The sequence below is a fragment of the Temnothorax nylanderi genome, unplaced genomic scaffold, assembly GCF_030848795.1.
Source record: "Temnothorax nylanderi isolate EJ_2023f unplaced genomic scaffold, tnyl_v1.0 TNYL_tig0199_pilon, whole genome shotgun sequence".
Classification (NCBI taxonomy): domain Eukaryota; kingdom Metazoa; phylum Arthropoda; class Insecta; order Hymenoptera; family Formicidae; genus Temnothorax; species Temnothorax nylanderi.
Window position 1 is genome coordinate 288,645 of NW_027249261.1, and position 21,540 is coordinate 310,184.

The window sequence follows — 21,540 nt, forward strand, 5'->3', positions numbered from 1 at the left end:
TACATATGCATTGTGGCATAATTGAAATCGATACAGAGCCCCTGTATGACGAAAGTTACACACACGCACGCACACACGTACAAAACTTACCTGATGTATTACGTGAGAAGGTAAGTTGTAAACTAAAACTGCCTTAATCTTCTTACTCCCTAATCAGCTTAACGATTCTCTGTGAACCAGAATTGCTAAATATCTTTAATTCGTTATAAGAAGGTGTAGAATAAATCTACCTTAAATTCTATGTTAAATTCTGAGATCTTTTACGAATTCCAATTGGAAATATGTCAATGCCTTGGAACGAGGATGATTGATATCATTTTGCGAATTGAAAGCAGAAGAGAGATTATTTCCCTTTTGAGATTATTGGGAAACGACATTGATCGTCCTCCGTATTCCAAGACGTTAATGCAAAGCTGCTCTTCGTGTCGGATATGCCAAAATATAGACTGCTTTTCCAGATATGCGCGACGGAGACTTGCCGGCGCGGCGGGGCGGGGGTGATGCGTTAATTCTACACGAGGCTGAATATACCACGCGGAGAAAACAAAAGTGTTGTCCTTCTGTTCCCAGGCGATATACGACATGCTCGGCGCGTGTTCGAGCAATAGGCCGGCGGACAGCGCGGAGGAGAGAGCGAAGAACATATTCGCGAAGATGGACGAGAACAACGACGGGCAACTGACGCAGGACGAATTCCTGAAGGGCTGCCTCCAGGACGAGGAGCTGTCGAAGATGCTCGCTCCTTAATCCCGACGTCGCCGCACCTCCGAACGAGTCGTCGACGCGCAATCGTAAAAAGGACACCGCGACCCCCACACCACCACCCCGACTCCCTCAGAAAAACTCGACGGAAACGTCAAAGCGCCGGCAGCAATAAAGCCACCACCGAAAACGTCACACACTCGCAAAACACACACACACGCATCATTCACACGCGACGCGTATCAACGACAATTTCCTATTAACTACGACGTACGCTATTATTGTAGCGTTTTGATAACGAGGCTGTCGCTCGTGCCCGACGAGGAGGGCACGAACCGCGACAACGGAGAGAATGATCGAAAATGATAGATAAACGAGGAGAAGCGGCGATTCAAATCGAGTCGCCGTCGATCCTCACGGGGGCGAGACCCGAAAGAGAAAAGATTTCTCGGGGGGACGCGATCGCACAGTGATTCATCGCACGCTCAGATTTTTCGCGCGGTTGACTGCGGGGACAGCAACAACGTGGGTGGTGCATAATCGGTGGAAAAGAATGTCTCGCGAACATGGGAAATTGCAGAGTGTGACATCATCGTCGACGACGGGGAGGGATCTAATTAGCTTGTGGAAGTCCTCATCCGTTTCGCGAACTCGCCAACCGTCGACAACCGCCTCACCCGGATTCACGAATGTCCTCGGAGTGCGGTGACGGAATTAACGCGGCGAACGAGCCTTCCGTTCTCATCCCGGGGGGGTGGGGAGGGGAAGGTGACAACGAGTCGGTCGACGAGGACTGCGGTGGCTCTTAAAGCCCGCGATTTGGTTTAACTGATTCCGGACAAACGTTTCGCTGTCTCTTTCCGGATTACGGTCCCGTCTAATAACGCAGACAGGGACCGGAAACCTCTGAATCCTCTGCGAATCCTCGTGAATCCTCTGATGCACTTTAGGACTCACAGAGATTTTGCACGTAGCTCCGTACAGTTTACTGTCGGTTACTTGTCGCAGACACGACTTCGAAGGGGTTGACACGTTAGGGGGATCCAATTTCATTCTGGATATTATCAATAATTCCGAGTTGTTTTTTTTTTTGCGAACTCTTTCGCTTTGTTGTAGTAAAATTAATAAAATTCAAGTCATTTTCTTCATACATCGTAGCTTGTTTGATTTTTACAAATACTTAATCTAAAGTATCCATATACAAGCGCATTCTTATATGCGTAAATTACAAATAAATCTCAAATGTAAATAGGTCTTAAATTCACATGATTCTGAAACCAACTGCAGTTAGAGACTTTGATCTGATTTGAGTCTCGCAAGTTTTTTTTTAAAACCTTGAATCTTCGCACGAAAAAACTGCTTTTTCCAATTCCCTGTAAATACGTTAGAACTCAGCTCAAAGCCGACTGTGATTTCAATCTCGTGTAAGCTACTTGTTTATCACTTTAATCTCCATTCCATTACTCATTCTGCAAGTCCCGCTTGATTAGATTACGTCGCGGGGAGTTGCAAGGTTTACTTGTAATCCAGAAGTTCTAAATACAGTTCTAATACAGAAGTTCGAAATAAGATAAGAAACGTATGGTGCATCAGAGGATTACAAGCGGGATTGAAGGACCGATCGAAGCAAGCGCGATCGGTTTGAAATCGCGATCTTGCCGTGAGCGGAACGCGGGCGGAATTTCAACGCGAAGCTCAACGGAATTTCGCAGAGGTGGAAGCGAAGATATTCACACGAGCGAGCTCCGTGTGAAGAATTATAACGATTGCGAGAGACGCGTGCCGCGGGTGATCGCGGTGTGCGTGGCCCCCTTCTCTCGGGGGGAGCCTGCGTCGATCGATCGACGCCAGGTCGTATCCAAGATCGGCGTGTTGCAAGGGGACGATGTCGGCCGCCGTCCGCGATATGACGACGGTGTTACACGTTCGCCCGCGAGGTGGTAACACAACGAATTGCGAATTACGAGGTAATGCCTCTATTAGATAGGGGGGAATAATATCGCTTAGGGGTGACACAACGTTAATTTTATACCGGCACACCGCGGTAGCATCCATTGCATCGTCGACCAGCACGCGCGTCATCCCTCGCGCTGAGAAATCGATACGCGTACCTCGCATACGATGCTATTACGGCACAGCGTGCAGCGGATGCGGAGAGTAGCACCTGGCGCTACGTACGTATTATCGTGTTCGCCCGAGATCCACCGGACGTCCGTCGCGCGCGCGCTCATGGGATTAGGGGCAACGGTGGCGAGAGGCCGCGCGCGCTTTGGAGGGAGGTGATAAAAGCGGATATCAATTTCCGGATAGCCGAAAATCCCGTGCGAAACTCCGCGTGTCGCTTCACAAGTTCTCCGCATCGCGCTTTCTTTCCTCGTTATCTCTCCGCTGTTGTTTTCCTTTGGATATATAACTGAACAATGATCATCGACAGATAATTGGCATTATAAAAATAACAATGTTTAAATATAGGTTTAAATATATAATGTTAACTTCAATCTGATCCTAATTTACTTTTCGTCTTCGGAACAGAAATGAAAGAAGGACAAAGAGTAAATTAAACTACGGCTGAAGTTGATCGGTGAAATTGACCAAACAAATCGACTCTTCTGATTACTAATTACTGATGCATTAATTTACTGACAAGATTCGCAACGGTCGGTATTTTGAGCATTATTACGCGGGAAGTTACGTTGAAATTACACGGTGCAAAAAGAGAAGGAATAATTAAATCCACTCACCACTTTAATTGATATGGGAATCGATCTCGTACCTGCATAATTCTTTTAATTCATTCGACAGCGTGCTCGTCGACGTTCCGACACTTTCCATCACGAAGGCTTCAGGGTCTTCTTTTTTTTTCTCTCGTATCCACGTAGCATGTGCCGAGATACGTGTGCCCGCGAGAAACACAATGTGCATCGAGGTCAACGTGCTTCGCGTGCATGTATTTCAAGATTTATGAACAAGCGTCACACGTGCATCGGATACGCAACATCATACGTATATAACGTTCTTCGCATGGCAGATAAGTTGGGAGGAGCTTGCGGCACGTGCGAAAACGGATAAATTGGTCGTTTGCCGTCGAGAATCCTGTGCCTTGCACCGAATCGGTAAGTCATAACTATATATTATTTTGAACCGATAATGTGAAAATTCTTGGTATATTTCAAGTACATTTCGAACATTATTTGCGAGCGATCTCCTCTCATCGAGATCGAAAAGAAAGATTTTTAAGGTAAAGGTAAAATATCCTCTGTCTTACCGAATGATCTATCCTTCTTTAATATGGTCCAAAAGTTTCTGCGAATGCATCTTGCGATGCCTTAATGCACAGAATTAACGACGCACGCTGTGTATACTTGAACGTGATCGGTTCCAAATGAGATGAATGATCATTAAGCCCGCGGTGCACCTACGGTACACCTCGTTTTTTTATTTCCTTTCGCGTACGCTGCTGTGAATGCTTCACTGCACGCTGATAACACATACGTTACAGATTGCACCGTAATTACTTGGTTATCCATTTCCGATAGCTCCGCAATATTTCTCGCGGTTCGCGCGGTAATTTGCGGGTATCGGAGTATTTATTTTCACTACGATGACTAATCCCGTGCGCAAACTCGTAGAGAAATTAGAAATCTTTCGGCTTCTAATATCTCTTCGTATAGATGAATCGACTTATATTTATCTTGAGTTACGTATTTAGTAGTGAGAAATAAAAATATTCGTGCCTATATTTAAAAGATAGCGGGATGTATGTTTAAAATTCCATTTCTTTCGAGGGGGAATGTATATTCAAAAATTTATTTCTTTTTCGAGGGAGAAAAATTGTGATCCTGGAAACAAACGAGACAAGTGTCGAGTAAATACAAGTAGCCCGAAATTTATGTCTGAAACTATATAGATCTTCGTGTTTAACTTGAATTAATCAGCAGGCCATATTCCCTAGGCCATTCGAAAACACACACGCTGCAACTTGCAAGCTTGTATCGGATAAGGGGGCCGACGGCACGTACGTGTGCCGCGGGCTTTAAAGAGAATCGATCAGACGGCCGAGCGTAATAAGAGACGAGTCTGACTCGAGGAAGGCCAACGATAATTTTCGCACAGCACAGTTAACTCCGAGCACTTTCTCTGCCGTGCAACATCGCGCGTGGCGCGATAAATTCCCACGTGCAAGGCGACTTAGAACACATTGTGATTCGCTTGGATTTCTGGTGACTAGAAAAAAAATGCGTTGCACCTTATATTGGGTTTCTCGCGAGCGAGTCTTCTAATCGGTCGATCGATCGTGTGCTTAACGCAACGGATGAACGTAACTGGGTGATGATTCGGATGAAAATTAGTTTTCAGACTCTATACGTGAAGAAGCTGTAACTATTAGACATTGATAAGTAGTAAGAACTATAAAGAGTCTCGAGATAACGCAGAAATGTAAACGATTTAGCAGCCGATGGTAGGAAATAAGTATTCTGAAATCAAAACGTGTGTATATGCGACTCGGTTCTCGTTGTGGATTATAAATGATTACGTTGAAATAATTGTGATTATCCGATGAGGTAATCCCTCTGGATAAAATTATTTCGCTAATAATTTTGTCAAAATGTGTTTTCAAATTTATGATTTAATACTGCATTTGAACGTATTAGAATTAATATTAGAGCTAATTATTCTCCAACGTAATAATTTATGACTTGCACGCGAAGCTAATTCGGATCTGTTCATGAAATAGGTATTTATTAATCCGATTAGCATACGGAATACAATATTCTCTATGCGATTGTTAGGACACTCTGTATATTTGTATATTATCTCATAAGATGAATCAAATTGATGAATAATCACTGTGAAAATAATATTGAATTAAATCATAGTCGTGAACACCGATAATATATTAAATGTTGAATATAAAATATAATAAGAGACTCGCGGCGCGAGTAGAGTTATATAAAACGCAATTGTATAAACAATTGTCTCTTGTCGGTCAAGAATATTATCAGTCGATGCGCGCGGATGGGAGAGAAAGAGAGACAGAAAGAGCGAATGAAGACGCTTTTAATTAAGATTCCAATTCATTCTTCAATGTCATTCGCCTGCGATTATTAAAACGGGTAAAGGAATACCAGAAGTCTGTAATCTTGATCAACAATGGCGAATGTCACTGTTAAACATTTTGTATCGCGATAAACTACGGAGTGCTTGTGACATCGATTCGGATTAGATCTGTTAATTGGAAATTCTATTGTAATGCTTGGATGAACGGAATATATAGAGAATCCTGTACATTTTACGGGTTTCATAAAGAACGGCGCAGGAACTTTAGCAATCTACGTAGAATTATAACGTCGTGAAGATGATAGCGTTACAGATTGTACGTCTTGTAGAGATCTCTTGTAATTAAGCGGTGAATAGATTTAATAGAACGAAATCTCTGGCAAGTTTTGTTCGAAAGATTACAATCACGATTTGGGGGAATTTCGTTTTACGAATTGCTCGTTAAATATGCTCGTTAAAATTATAAGACCGGAAGACGTTTAAATTATATTCTATATTTGTGAATACGGTTGAATTACCAAAATACGTTCTTCTGTGCCCTCGATCTTCTATAAACTAACGTTTCCTATCCTATCGTAAATTCTTAGAGTATATTTTTAATTATATTAACCGTGTTTGTTCTAAATCTCGAATGAAGAGAATCAAGTACTTTGAAGATTTGTCAAGACGTAAACGTGCAACGGTTTAAAAATTCTTAAAATGTTATATACGCGTGCCATTGCAATATACTGTTCGTTGTGTAGTTATTCGATGGATAGTTTATAAATGCGGTTAAGAGGGAGAAAGAGAGAGAGAGAAAGAGAGAGATTTGGGATAATAAAAGAATAGTCGATCATCGGTGTAAGAATATCATACCGTTTAGGAGCATCGGCGTAAGTTATCCGTTCGTACGATTAACGGATGGTATTGACCTTAATTGGCGACCAAACTTGATGAATTCATCAATCGCGAATGGTGGTATTAAAATTAATTAATAGTACCAAAATTAACTACGTATTAAGATTAATCGACGGAACCAATCAATTAGGCTCGTATCTATGTTAATGAATGGTATTAATTTTAATCAATGGTACTAACGTAGCACCAAGATAAATTGTGGCAGTACCGAGACGGATTGATGCCGGAATCTATCGGCTTTTACAGTCTATTTTAACTCGCGTGAAACGGTGCGCTGAAGGAAGGGGCCCCGCCTTCTTTTCGTATATTCATTAACGAAGAACAACGATAAGCGGACCACAATACGTTACTGGCACGTCACTCCGACGTAAAAATCGCGTCGCGACAGCGGAGACAGTTTCGCGAAGGCACGCGAAGACCGCATCCTTTCCTTACTTTCCTGCGGCGGGGTACGTAGATAAGGTCTTGTGTATAAGATGGATAGTTCACATTTCCGTACGTCGCGTCTGAAACTGGTCGTGATATAAATCGTTAAGGAAGATACATCTATCGCTCGAATCGTGCACTCATTCTAATCAAGTGATAGACTAGAGTCTACTAGTGATAGCATTCGACCAATTGTGTGTTTTTATTAGAACGATGCGTTTTTCGGTAAGCGCGCGCGCGCGGTCGGGTTCTCTCGTAATCTTCTCCTCCGCGCGCTCCTCGTCGCGGTCCTCCTCGAAACGTCGCATCTGCCGACTCGATCGATTTCGCGCGCGGTTTTCCAGCCTGCATAAATCATGTTATGATCACAGACTTCTATATACTTCTATATACTTCCAGTACATAGGAGTCCGTGGTTATCATGCAAATTAAAATCGCTTTATAAAACAAGAAGCGGGAATGTCGCGAACTTCGCGTCGCGAGTGACTTGGCCGGAGATCTTGCAGACGGCTGATGATCTAGTCGAACTAACGTGACAAGCAGTGTTATTTGTACGCAGCACTAATGTACGCGAAATCGTATTGAGATCGCATCGTGATTTATGGCGATTGGTCGATTTGAAAGAGAAATTAATCGAATCGCGGAGCAGATCGGAGAACGCCTCCGCGCCGTCGAGATAAATAAAAATACGCGCTCATATATATTTATATTAGGCTAGGTACATATCATCAGCTCCTTCCATGAACGTGAGAGGCAGAAGGTCCTCTCGCTTCGCGATTTTACTGTCTATGTGCTTCAATCGCAACTACCACGATTAAGTCAATTTTAAACGAAGAAGAAGAGAAGAGCTCTATTCGTTAATACGATATTTCGAAACGTACATAATATTATATATATAATATATATATATAAAACGTGTTATAAATAATATTAATATATTATATATTCTATGTGTGTAGCGGATCTGTACCAGTTCGTAAAAGCGGTTTTGCCCACTGGCGATGACAGAATCGATCGCGCATTTTTGGGACGGAAAACGAGATTTTCTCAGTGAATGTTATATTGAAGTGAACAATTATATTTCTCGGTAGGGGAGACCGGGGCTCGTTGGCACAAAAAGTAAGTTGGCGACGCCATAAGTACATAAATGGAACGCATTGCCAACCTGCCCCTTGTGCCAACGAGCCCCGGTCTCCCCTACGTTATTTGTTTTACAAATATCTGATGTCCCAAAATTGCAAAATATTCTCAAGACAAATTTATCGAAAATTTTGCATGTAAATAATGAAACTGTGTTCAATAAAAGATTCGATAAGATTTTCAAGAGTTAATTGTTAAAATATAGACATTTTTGAAGGAATATTACATTGTCAAAGAAATTCTCGAGAGAAGTGAAATAAATAATTCGAGAATGCATTTCAAAGTGCATTTGCGCGAAATCGCCAGTGTGTAAGATCTAAGATAGACGCATTCGCACTGTCGTTGATTTACATAAAGGTACGCACTTCGCGTTCTAATGGCTAATCGCTAAACCGAGACTCGGTTCGTAAATCCACGCACGATTTCCGGGTAGACTGGGAGGGGGGGATAATGCGGGGAAAAAAAACGGACATCGCAGCTCTCTCCTCTCGAATAGAAAGTGCAGCATTGACAATCGACATAATAAGAGTTCCCTTTTACGAAAGAGTCGACGTACGTAGACCGGAGAATTTTATAATGCTTAAGAACGGACCTAAAGTGCATTACATTATTAGAGGAGCCGTCATTTGTGTCTCGATTGTCGCCCCCTTCGACGTGTGTGCGCGTATGCATGTGTGTGTGTGTGTGTGTGTGTGTGTGTGTGTGTGTGTGTGTGTGTGTGTGTGTGTGTGTGTGTGTGTGTGTGTGTGTGTGTGTGTGTGTGTGTGTGCATGTGCGCGAGACTATTCACGCAAAACCACCACTCCCCGTTGCACGTACACGCAATAGGAACGTAATACGCACATAAATATGCACGCACGCGAACGATCGTGCGCGAATATGCGCGTCCAGAACTCAATTTCCGTCGTACCACATTTAATGGCGTTTCCGCTAATAGGCCGCGCAAATCGCGAGCTAAAATCGAGCACCTATTTTAAATATCTAAACGACTCTCTCACCTCCGTCTCCCCTTATCGAGATCCATTTCCGCGGCTTTCGCAGATCCGTTGCGCGCGCGACGCGAACCTTCCGCGGGGGCACATTATCACGGGATCAATCGAGATAACTATGACGTCAGAATGTTCTTCGATGAATGGTAATTAACGATTTACCATCTTGTAAATGACGCCCGCTTTTGATCATCGTCGAATTCGTCATTTACCCTGATTGATCCCGATTCTTACGGCTCGCCGCGAAATGACAAAGATAAAGTCAATTTCTGATCAATGAGGACGCGATAATTTAACGTAACGAGGAACACATCGGACGAGAACTACTAATCAAGGATTCGAGCCGCTATTCTCACAGTCTATGCGATTTTATATTTTTCTACGCCTTCCAGCTCTGTTTAACTTGCCCTCCACCATCGGCACGTGTGTGATCTCTCTCGAAACTCTGCCCGATATATCTCCTATCGCACGTTTCCTCTATTCCGTCGGCGCGAAACGCGTTTAAACTAGTAATCTAAGTAACAAACTTTATTAAACCATTGCCGTATTGTTTCGCACGACTAAACTCTCGTACAACCGGAATACCCTTCGGCTAACATTTCCCAGGGACGACCGTAAACTCCGCTTGCAATTTCCGATTCCGTCGGTCGGCAGAAATGTTCCGCGCCGTTTGACATTTGACGGATGTTTCACCGACGGCGATGGAAGTCGTCGAGATCACTCGCCGAACATCTCAAATTCCCAGCAGTTTGGATAATTAACGAGTTGGTTAGCCAAACCACTCCGAATCGGAATTATTGCCTATTGTGTAGTTTTATTGGCATCCGATTTTCCAATGGAACGTTGCATTCATGTATTCTTCTCCAATTCTGTACATTTAATAGGAAAAACTTGGGAATTAATTTTACGTTTACGAACGAGGAATGCTTTTGTTGTATTTTATATACTTTTCGCAATTCTATACCTCGAGTTCCGGATTTTATAGAAAAGAAGAAGATTCAATCTCGTCTTGCTGAATGATACGATTAGAGAATTTCGATTGGTACAGGGTGGGGGGACGGGTGTTCCGGTCTCCGTGACAACTAAGCGCGATTTCGCATTGACCGATAAATTTAATCTCCCGGGAAACATTTGGCGACGCCGAATCGATACGTCGATGCCGAATCTGATCTGTCGAAGGATCAATCTCGATCGTAAACGGTACGAGGCCTTCCTTGCCACGGTAACTGCGTATCTCGATTCACTGGCTTGTAATATCGATGAGTTAGCTCTACGCTGCAATTTCCGCAGCCCGGCCTTACTCGGCAGAAAGGTATCTCGCTCTTAACCCTCCACCCTGATTAAGTACGTCACGGTATCATTTATTCAGGTAACAACCTGCGAACGCCTTAAATCAGTGGTTTCCAGTCTCTCTTTTTGTTACATTTATCTTTTACTTACTAACGTTTATCTCAAGCACGTCTCAAAATGCTATTGAATTTATTTTCAAATAAATAAATATCTAATTTGTGTGACAACTATACCACACCATGTTTGAAGACATAACTTTGGCATTTAATGTCTTAATTTCAAAAGCAGTAATGAAAAGCAGCTTTATTGTCAAATTGTTTTCACTCGATCCTAATAGCAAAAAGTAAGTAGAATATAACACTATAGAACTATAAAAGTAATCAAAGTGGTTCGTAATTTTTTACCAATTTATAGTGGTGCATTTTCCGAGATTTTCTGTAACTTTTGTTGCAATATGTAAATGAATAAATTGATCAAGTTACTTTCTTCTTTTATCCCTTTTTTTAAAATAAGTATATGTTAATTATCGGTAGTCCTCGTGTTAATTTTATATAATATATATTAAATTTTTGTTGTAAAGTATTAAAAAGTCTTAACCCGGTTTTGTGGCAAATAATTTTAAACTTTATTGAACTTGAGTTTAGAAATTAATTGCTGTCCAGTGAGGAAATTGCCTTCTACCAATTAACTTCCCAATAGCCGCTGTCTCTAGTAGTGCAACTATATACACTAGATTTTGCGGATTTACACCGATGTTAGAGATTAGTTCTGTTTTGGAAGGGAAGTCCTTTGTGCGACATACCTTTCTCTCGAGTGTGTGCTTTTTAATTACGCGATGAGTGACATGCGTGCTCGCCCATATAAAAACAATCCCTCAAGATAAAAAAATTATTTTTTAAAAATGCTTATTAGGTGATGCGCCGTTATGTATATGCACTAACTACAAACTCCATTTTTCTACGTTTTAAAAAGTACCTACGGATTAGATCGTTCCTGCGAGTATGCCTTCAATTCCTATTACGGTGCCCAGCTTCGATGGTTAAAAAAAAAAAGCCAAGCAACATCACAAGGATCCATGCGTATTAGGAGACACGCTTTCAATTAATCGTGCGTAGCTCGTACGTGGCCGCGATGCGCATAACGGTAGAAGTTGATCTTTCGAAAAGTCCGCTATCTCGCGGTTTAGCTATATCGTCGGATATCAGGAGGATTAATCTGAGATATCCACGCGTTTATCGCATAATAACGTAGCGTAATTACCATGTTATTCTGACGTCGCTCTTATTGCATTGAATATTCATCTGATGTAGCGTTAGGACTGAACGATAATCCTGAGAGAGGCCGCGTCTCGTGACGTCCGGAGCTTATCCGTGAAGGGGATATCCGTGCGTTTCGGTATCACGCCTCTTGCCTCGGAGCCTTGCACGCTCGCGCTGAATTAACTTTCGAAAGGGCTAAGTCAATAGGTCATGCAAGATTATCGTCGCTGTCTCGTTAATGGAAAGTATTTTATACGTGTATATACATACATATATAATATCTAGTGTAACCCGTATAGCTTCATCGCCAAATAATCAAATCGTGTCCACTAAGGATGATAATACCGATAAACGTGATCGTTTTTAATTAGGACACTTTATTATAAGACGATATGTGGATATGTAATTTGGATCGCGATTTTTTCCACTTTCTTTATCCATTGATTTATAGCACGGATTACTTATAAGCAATTAACTCGTTGAAGATATTCAAACTCACTCTACGAAAGCTACTCCCTTAATTTTTTTTCTATCTTTAAATCCGATCCAGTTTATAATATTGGTAATTACAACTCCGAAATACAGGAATACACTTCCCGTTAATTTTGTTACTAATCTTTTTGGATTTACCTCTATTATACTATTATCTAAATTATTTTCATGATGATGATCTCCAGCGCAAATTGTTAATTATTCCGCGGAATAATCACTTCTGATTAATCGGCGCGCATTAATTAATCACACGTTGTGCGTATAGTTTTATCAACTATAAACGTCCGAAGCGGCAATCCTTACTATTACCGATACGTGCTAAATGGATTATACATAGACCAGAAATAATGAAAGTAACGCGTTTCAGTTAGCTCGACAGTCTGCAATTTGTATAAAGCATCCTCGGATCAGTTCACAAGACGGCACAGGAGTCAAGACGTGTAACATAGTTGTGACTCATCGTCGGATCGCATCACGGGTAGTTTGCATTATCGTATTTCGCGTTTCAAATATCCTCGCTTCGCTGAGAAAACGTATTCTAAGCAAGGAGGAAAGCTCCAGGGTACAGAATATTGATACAAGAAAACGGGGCTGACTTTGAGTTTCTGACTAGGGTTATTGATATAATAGCAATAGAGTACAGTTACATATCTTCAACATGTTTTCATGCTCATGTTTCTATATTATGCTATTATTATTATTATTATTAAATGTAGTATCCTACTTCTCACACATTTTGTAATGACAGATACTTTGATGAATTTAGGGACAATTTTTTCTTAACGAAAATAAATCAATGTCAATAATTATAAGCGTTATAAACGAAAGAAGATATTTTGCGAAGTAAAATTAAAGGAACCAAATGGATTACAAAAATACATTTTTCAATTCTTAAATGAAGTTTAGTTTAATAGAAATTTGATTCTGAAGCTTAGTTATAAAGATATACATATAATGTGCTAAGACTGAAAAGTTATGATAAACAGTTACCTCCTCGACATTTTCGTTAAGAAAATACCGACTCAAAATTGATTTAAAAAATCTGTTATTTAAATATGATGTATGAGAAGTAAGTATCCGAGATTAATTCGCTTGAGCGAAAATCACGGTGTACAATAATGAAATCTTTTATTTTTATCGCGATAGATGCAAAATCATTATTACAATACAGACCAGATTATTTGTCAGTAGCGATTCGATTTTCTCGCACTGTAAAGTGTTTAAAATGTAAATTTTTTTTACACAGAAATCTCTAATTACTCTGCATCAATTACTCTGCATCCATGATCACGCGTTTCCTTTTTCCTGGATTATAGAATCGCCTGTTCCTAGAGTGCGATCGTGTAAGGATTACGAGGATTACGAGGGGAGAAATCGAAGGAAATACTCGCTAATCTCGCCAATGATACTCGATAGACCTTTTTTCTCTTTTACGACAATGGCACAGAATTAGCCTCAACGTGGTCGTAACGTGGTCGTAACGAGGAACACGAGGAATGAGACGCGAATCCGCGATCGATGCTCTTCGAGGTATATATCTGATGAAGAAGCTATTCACATGAGGAATGTACTGCCGTTAATTACAGTCCTTGATTTGTAAGCGCTTTGAGTATTATGCATCACAGATGACTTTCCCGGAACGGATCTTCCGTAAACATTTTTCCATTATATAGGTCGTGGACGCTACGTAGGACCAGATCGCTCGATGTATGCGAATAAAATATTATATATTCAAATCTGTTAAATTATCTAAGGAGTACATAGTTATAAAACTGTGAAGAATTTTGCGCTGAACTTTTTTTCTTGACTCGTAATTTCGAAAACAATTTCAGAAAGTTACAAAAATCCCGGTGTTCTAAGATGTCAAGTAAGCTTGTCGCCGACCGATAGTCGAAAACACTTCAAGCTTGTCCTCGTACGAGAATTAGGAAATATACTTGAGGTCTATCATAGGCAAATCCTAGAATCTTAGATCAGATTATGTGTGTATTTATGATCTCGCTGAAGTTACTCTTGCTTCGCGCAGAAAAAGAACTCGCCTGTGCACGCTGGCATATTCCTTCTTTGCACGTCGCAAAAAATTGTGCTCCACGAGACGAGATGTATGACTCGAGTAACTTTGCACCGACATAACAAGAAAAAAAAAACAAATTTTATAAATATGTAACATCTGAAGAGGTAATTAATAGATAACGAATCCTCGTAGATATTGAAATTTGTTATAAATCACATCATTAGACATTAAACGGTCTTAAATATCGTTCTTAAATATTAAATAGTATTAAATCTTTCATTGTGGCACAAATTTTTCCTCTGACGATGCAATCTTATTTCATTCTACCGTACTCGATAGAAGAATAAACCGTTAACTCAACCGTCAATAACATAGACACATCTAATTGTAAGACACATTGACTATCTAATTTAATAAGCTTTAGATTCGGTCTCGACATTCTTATCGTCAGAATATTTCAAAATTCCTAGAACGTAAAAATAGAAATAAATTTTATGCTTAACTTTAACAGACTCTCGATATAGTAACGACACAAATTTTTATCCGCCTGTCCGTGATAAAAATCTTAGCGGTATATACTGTTCTAATCTTAAGAAAACACAAACTTGTAAAAAATAAACTATTATATAGTTTTTATTACTATATATGTAACAGGAAAAATTCAAGTTGATTGAGGCGTCTCTAGACACATCTATCTCAGATATCTTTTAGACGCTTATATTGCCTAGATTTTTGGGGAAAAGATATGCGACATATTTCATAGATCGACATAGAAATTAAATCCCGAGGGTTATGGGGATATTCATGTATATTTCCGATTTTAGCGAGAAAACGGAACTCTATTTGATGACGTCGATTGCATCGGTCGGAACTATTGATGTGCACGATATTTCCATCTACTCGCACTTTAACGACCGCAACTATCTTCTCGGATACATGCAGTGTCATTGATCGCCCGGTCTGCTATTTTCGCATTATATCCAACATGCGAGAGCTGGACTGCGAGGCATCAGAAATCGTACTTTAATGCAACGCGTATCATAGATCATAGCGCGATAACATGTTTAAGCAAACTTACCTTCCAATTGCATAATTTCGCGAGCAATCAAAACCAATCGCACGGGATTACTATTGTATTTGAGCGATCGATCGCAGCGTACGTTTCTGCCAAACGATATCCATTTTCCGAACTGTAGAAATAAATCTAAGTCGATATTTCTATACCACACTAACTGGGTATAAATTGCGCATAAACTTATAGCAAGTTAGGCTATCTATATTTGCGACTACGATCTGGATTACGCAATAGCTGCACAATCACCCTGCCATGACGTGCTACTTCCGACGCATTGGTGCTCTTATCTTTGGCCACCCATGTGTAGAATTAATTAACAATATAATCGTCTGATGCCAATTGTCAATCACGACTCTTTCAACACACGTTTGATCGGATTGGGAAAGTACAAAGATTCAGCAATCGCGTATAAAATCACCTCTCTTGAATCGAGCTTGAACTCGCCAAATCCGAAGATTAAAAATTCGTTACCTTGCTTTATCTCTGTTATTTAGGAACGTTGTTCCACTTAGAGATGATTACGTCAAGATGCCGATAAACATATAAACAATGCGGTAAATGCGCCCAGAATTTTGCGGGCACGCTACTTCCTAATTAACCCGACAAGTCCGCTTATCTAAAAACCAAACTCTCAGGCGTATTATAAACGTCCTTGCGAGATAATCGCGGGCGCGGCACTTTGCATACGTTCGTTCCACATTTCCATGAAAATCGTTTTTCCGAAGAAGGTCGTTACCGATCCGAATACGAGACAACAGAGACATAAATCTTTCAGGGGGTATCAATTTTGCTCGAAGGCCATAACGAGCTTATGACTCGTGGCGTTCATCGCCGAGATAAAAGAACAGGTGCGCATTTACTTTATTACTTAATGTACAACGGGAGGGAAGAAAATGTCACGGTATGCATAAGTAACATGGATCGTGTTTCTTTCGTGATATGCGTTTCGTTGAATAGCGTTGAACGAATTTTTATTTAATTCTCTGCGCAGAAAGTCGCGAGATAGTTCGTGATAATGAATCTATTATAGCTTCGAAGTTAAATACACGTTATCGCGATTGCATCCTGCGCAGTTTCCTTCTGTCACTAGCGGTAAACCGAAAGTGGAACGTAATGCAAGGTGTAACAGGAAAAATCGATAAAATGTTTCAAACACAGGCATTACAATGCAGTAGCATTAATATTGCTCGATTAAAACCGCTGCAAAACGTACTACGATACCGTGGAAAATTCGTAAATATTCCTGGCAGTTTTGCATTTTCAATCTACAATATAAATTTCGTGAAAGTTACGTTAAATGGTAAACGAGAGAATTTTAGTTTATTAAATATTCAACGGTAATAACATAAGTTAATTATTTTGCTGCGCATTTTACAATTTCCTCTCGAATACTTTCGAATACTTTCGGGTTGCGCGATGATTGATCTGGAAGACCAGAATAGCGATATTTGTGGCATGTAAAGGCTCTTGACAATTTAAAGAATTTAAGTTGCAGAAGAGAAATAGGGTTGTCCGAGAAGTTTTTAATGTAATAATGGAAACATCATATTTTTTTGAGTTTAGAATGCACTTATTTTACAATATAATCCCCTTTGCACTCAATGCACTTTGTCCAACGTTTTTCTAATGTAGTTATGCTAGCTTATTTTAGCTTAATTTATTCAGCTCCTTAAAATAGTCATCTCTGGATCACCATAATCTGGATCACCTCTTCGATGTAAAACGTTTACCTCCGAGTCATATCTAGAAATAGATGGAAGTCGCACGAGACCAAATTTGGTCTCGTGAATAAGGCAGCAATTCAAAACCTAGTTCGTGATAAGAATTTGATTACTGCTTGAATTTCAGTTCTTTCCATTTTCTAGAAATATCAAACACAACAACTTGACGGATCGACTTGAAATTTTTATGTCAATCTTATAAAGGATGAAACTGTCCACTAAGTTCAAAATTACATGCAAAATCACGGCATCCATGTATCAAGAAACTTTTCGAACAAAACCTCGTATACCTAAAATCTAAAAGAATGACATTCTGATAATGATCATACAATTAATATCTCAGCTGCGAATTATATCTAAAATTAAAATCTCCGCCAGATGTGGCGCACCGGTCGTGGATGAAGAAAAAGAGAACTGCGATACTTTTGTCATTATCTACCTTGTTAAAACTTTTATCCGATTCTGACCTACCATTACGCTATTACGTTCGCCGATTCGAATATGCTTATGCCGAGCTCTGAGGCTCTTTTTTCCTTTTATAACAAAGCGACGTATACGCGGATCGTTTTGAGCGGCTAAGTTAAAACCAGCTGGTTTGATTAAAGCGAACGCGTAATTAGTGCATCCACTGATTGCGAGATTTCCGTAGCGTGTGCCACGTAATATTTCGTAGTTATAATTAGCGTGTTATGTACTGGGTGTATCGAGTGTATTCGCGCGAATTCTACGGGACTTAGCAATCAACGACTGCGCGACTTTCAAGAATACTTTATTCGATTTGCTTAAATCGCATTCATACGCCTCTTTTTCTAGACGATTACAACGATGTCGATAATCACTTTAGTACGCAACATGACTTCTCTGTACGTTGACCCTTTTGGCCTTATATTCGCTCGCGATATTGCATGCGTGCTTCTTATTGCAGTTCACAGTAGTGTATTTGTAACATAAATTCATAATCTTTCTGAAATTATTTTTTCTTTTATGTATATAATTGTCCTAAATTAGGATTAGTTTTCCGAAATTATTCCTTTTTATCAAATATTTCTTTTGCGACTAATCCTCTTTTTTTATTCAATGCAAAACATCATTTCCGGACGAAGGTCAACTCCGAAAGGGTTAATAAATGTATGTATCGCCGTTAAATCAGTGTAATTATTTCGATGCGATAAAACCGATACTGCGATATAATTATAGTTCAAAGAAAAGAGGACAGGAAAACTGTACGCTGTAGTTTATTTTATAAATCTGGCAGATCGGTCAGACGATCAGACGAATGTGTTAACTCCTTGTAACTGTAATTTTGTATTTTAATAAGTTCGCGTAACACGCGACACGGAATAATCGACGGGAAACGCTAAAGCGTCAGTTCTCTCTGATGCATTCTCGTCGGGAGCACAATGGTGACAGGAAAACGGGCTTTTAGCTGTTAGCGTGCTCGAGGGGTGGCTGCGTCAAACAAAATTTCATCTGCCGAACTCGCATCGACGAAGCTCGCAGATGCTTGTCACAGCTTTCACGGAGCCGCGTGGCAAGCAGTCGCCCGTGAAAAAGTTTCGCGATAAAAAGCGCGACGGGGTCTTGTCTCTGAAAATGTAACGACTTCTCCGTCGGCAGGTCGACACGAATCGCGGAGAAATTTCGCGAGCGTCGTAGCTGTCCTGAAAGATCGTATAATTTACCGTCGACCCCTGTCACCCGGCCGATTTCTCGAGTCTCACGAGACGGATCCGCGCTGCTGACGCAGCCGCTGACGAAGCAACAGCGATCCCCCGGGTGGACAATTAAATAAATCGCGACGATCGCGTCCTCGCATATGTCAATCGAATCCGATTCCGATTCCGATCGGCGACAAAGACGGCGGCGTTGTTTCACACGCGTCATTCACGTGTGTTAAGAACGAACGGGTCGGGCCGCGATCTAAAGCACGCGCTCGGGAGATCGTACGCAAATATTATCGTTCACGTGAACGTGTGTGTCGCCGTGCGTCATCTCGTCGGGGAAACGCGCGTACAGCACGTTTCACCGCGGGATGCAACTCGCCGAAAACGCCTCGGGGAGAGACTCGGAGGCTCTCGAGGAATCTCTCCGTCTCCCGAGACGCCGTCGTTCGGGACGACGGAGGGATGCTGCCTGCCGTCGTGTCGGTTATCCGTACGTAACGAATGAGCGACCGTGCGAGATTGCGTCGCTGCACGATGATACACCGTCGCGCGTCGCTCCCTCGAGCGAATCCATCGCTCGTACACGCATACGTGCGCCAAAGACGGACACACTTCAGTATAGGATTTAATTATCTACCATAAGATCTAGTACTTACGTATTACAATTATTATATTGTGGTATAATTAATTCCGTTTAAGCGACATATATATATATATGTATATGTACATATACATACATATATAAAATACAACTTCGATATATGTATATATCGAGGCAAACTCGTATTTTGTATGCGAGTTGCGCGCGGCGAGAGACCGCGAGAGCCCGCATATTATCGTCTCATTACTAATATTATTATAATAAAGCACACACTACGCTCCAAATGTATTATTATTATTATTGCTGCTCTACTAATCTTGGAATTTTCTTCTGTTGCAGTTGCGTGAATGCGTATGATTGCGAATGCGTGCATGAGAAAGAATACCCACTCTATCCTAAATCCTTCCGTCCTTATTGTCGTATTTCCAAAAACGTCACTCCCTTCGTTTCTACATGTTGCATTTCCGTCGAGATAGAACGTAAAACCGATGTAAAACCGACGTAAAATCGATATAGATACGTAAAACCCCTCCTAATACGATTAAAGATTTGCTTCCGATAGTGATTCGTTCAATCGATTGAATCGGATGAACGATGGTTGCCGGAACTTATATATCTTTCTCTCAAATAAGTTCGACGCGGAATTGTTTTTTTTTTTAACGTGACTATAATATTTAACGGTGCTGATCGCAAAGGTTGAACGTTAATAAAGCTCAAAGGACCTCAACGGCATGCGCGGCTGATTTACGCGGAATCTTTTTTACTCGTCGTCGTCGTCCGTCGTTGTGCCGTCGGTTTTAGTATCTGCGTAGCCTTTGACATTCAGTCGCTTATAGAATTTGCGACTGTTCAGAGGGAAAAGTATCTTGCCCGGACGCGACGTTTTTTATTCGTTTGTTTTGCACGTTAATTGCAGCGAATACGATTGATCTCGAGTGCGGCCCGGCGAGGTAATACTCCCCCCGCGATCGAAGCAATCGAGCGGGAGAAACGGGTATGACCTATCGAACATCCGCCGGCTTCCGCTCCTCGCCGTTAAGCCAGGCTTAATCGCGGGAAAAGCACCCTGAAAGTTACCGAACGTCTCTTCTTCTTTCAGGCGTGTCTGGTGGGGAATACCAGCCGCGAAGCGTGTTGTGCTTAACGGCACTATTAGAATAGTAGACTAGTTAGAGCTTTAATTATCTGCTAATTGGGTTCCGGGATCCATCGGAAAATCGGGGACTCTGGAAGGGACTTGGAGGAGCAGCCATGGGGAAGCAAAACAGCAAGCTGAAGCCGGAGGTGCTGGAGGACCTCAAACAGAATACTGAATTCACAGGTGCGCCCTGCTTTCTACGAATAATTAATACCCTGAAACCTTCTGACGTGCCATTCAGTATTTAGCTATATACTATATACTATATCTATACATTATATTGTACGCGTAACGACATGGAATAATCAAGTTTCTAATGAAGGGATAAATTGAGTCTCTATAATGAAAGCTTTAATGAACTTGTAGATTACAATGAAGATGCAATAGATGCAGTTTACACAGATGCAGTATATTTCTGCTCGTAGCGCGTCGGAAGGTTAATACATATACAGATATTCGCCAACGCATATTAAGCTCGACGTTATATCAATGAATATTTAGCTCGCGGATTTATGTCTGGAGACGTGTGAGTAACGTTAGCGCAGCCGGGTGTAAGTAATATTTTACTTGCCTCTTTCCTTTTGAAGATGCGGAGATCCAGGAGTGGTACAAAGGATTTTTAAAGGATTGCCCCAGCGGGCACCTCAGCGTGGAGGAGTTCAAGAAGATATACGGGAATTTCTTCCCTTACGGCGACGCGTCGAAGGTAAGTGGAAAAATCCCGGATTAAGGGGTACAGAGACGCGCGGGTGTAATCGATAAATTTATTAATATATCGCGTGCTCTGGCCCCGCGCCCGGAATTATTTACGTTCCTCAAAAATTTATTATACGACTTTCCCGTAGTTCGCGGAACACGTATTCAGGACGTTCGACGCGAACGGCGACGGCACGATCGATTTTCGGGAATTTCTCTGCGCTCTCAGCGTAACGTCCCGCGGCAAGTTGGAGCAGAAGTTAAAGTGGGCCTTCAGCATGTACGACCTGGATGGCAACGGTTACATCTCGCGGCAAGAAATGCTGGAAATCGTGACGGTACGTGCCAAGCTGTAAAATCTGACTCGCGGATTCTCGC

The 21,540-nt window shown here is 41.2% G+C and overlaps 2 protein-coding genes across 14 annotated transcripts in view; both read left to right on the top strand.

Annotated features, from left to right (window-relative positions):
* Positions 1-19,612, top strand: part of LOC139778867 (neuronal calcium sensor 2) — a 150,600-nt gene extending 130,988 nt beyond the window's left edge. For all 10 annotated transcript variants that reach the window (XM_071716993.1, XM_071716995.1, XM_071716996.1 and 7 more), the window contains one exon: positions 571-19,612. In XM_071716993.1, coding sequence (XP_071573094.1) covers positions 571-747 — 177 coding nt within the window. In that variant the 3' untranslated portion in view covers positions 748-19,612. The remainder of the gene's footprint in view (positions 1-570) is intronic.
* The window catches only part of Nca (neurocalcin homolog), a 162,323-nt gene that overhangs the window by 131,670 nt on the left and 9,113 nt on the right, over positions 1-21,540 (top strand). For 3 of the 4 annotated variants that reach the window (XM_071716982.1, XM_071716985.1, XM_071716984.1), the window contains exons 2-4: positions 20,428-20,649; positions 21,054-21,172; positions 21,312-21,500. In XM_071716982.1, coding sequence (XP_071573083.1) covers positions 20,580-20,649; positions 21,054-21,172; positions 21,312-21,500 — 378 coding nt within the window. In that variant the 5' untranslated portion in view covers positions 20,428-20,579. Of the gene's footprint in view, positions 1-3,176; positions 3,816-19,667; positions 20,279-20,427; positions 20,650-21,053; positions 21,173-21,311; positions 21,501-21,540 lie in introns of those variants that run through there. The other variant, XM_071716983.1, reaches the window with a different exon arrangement.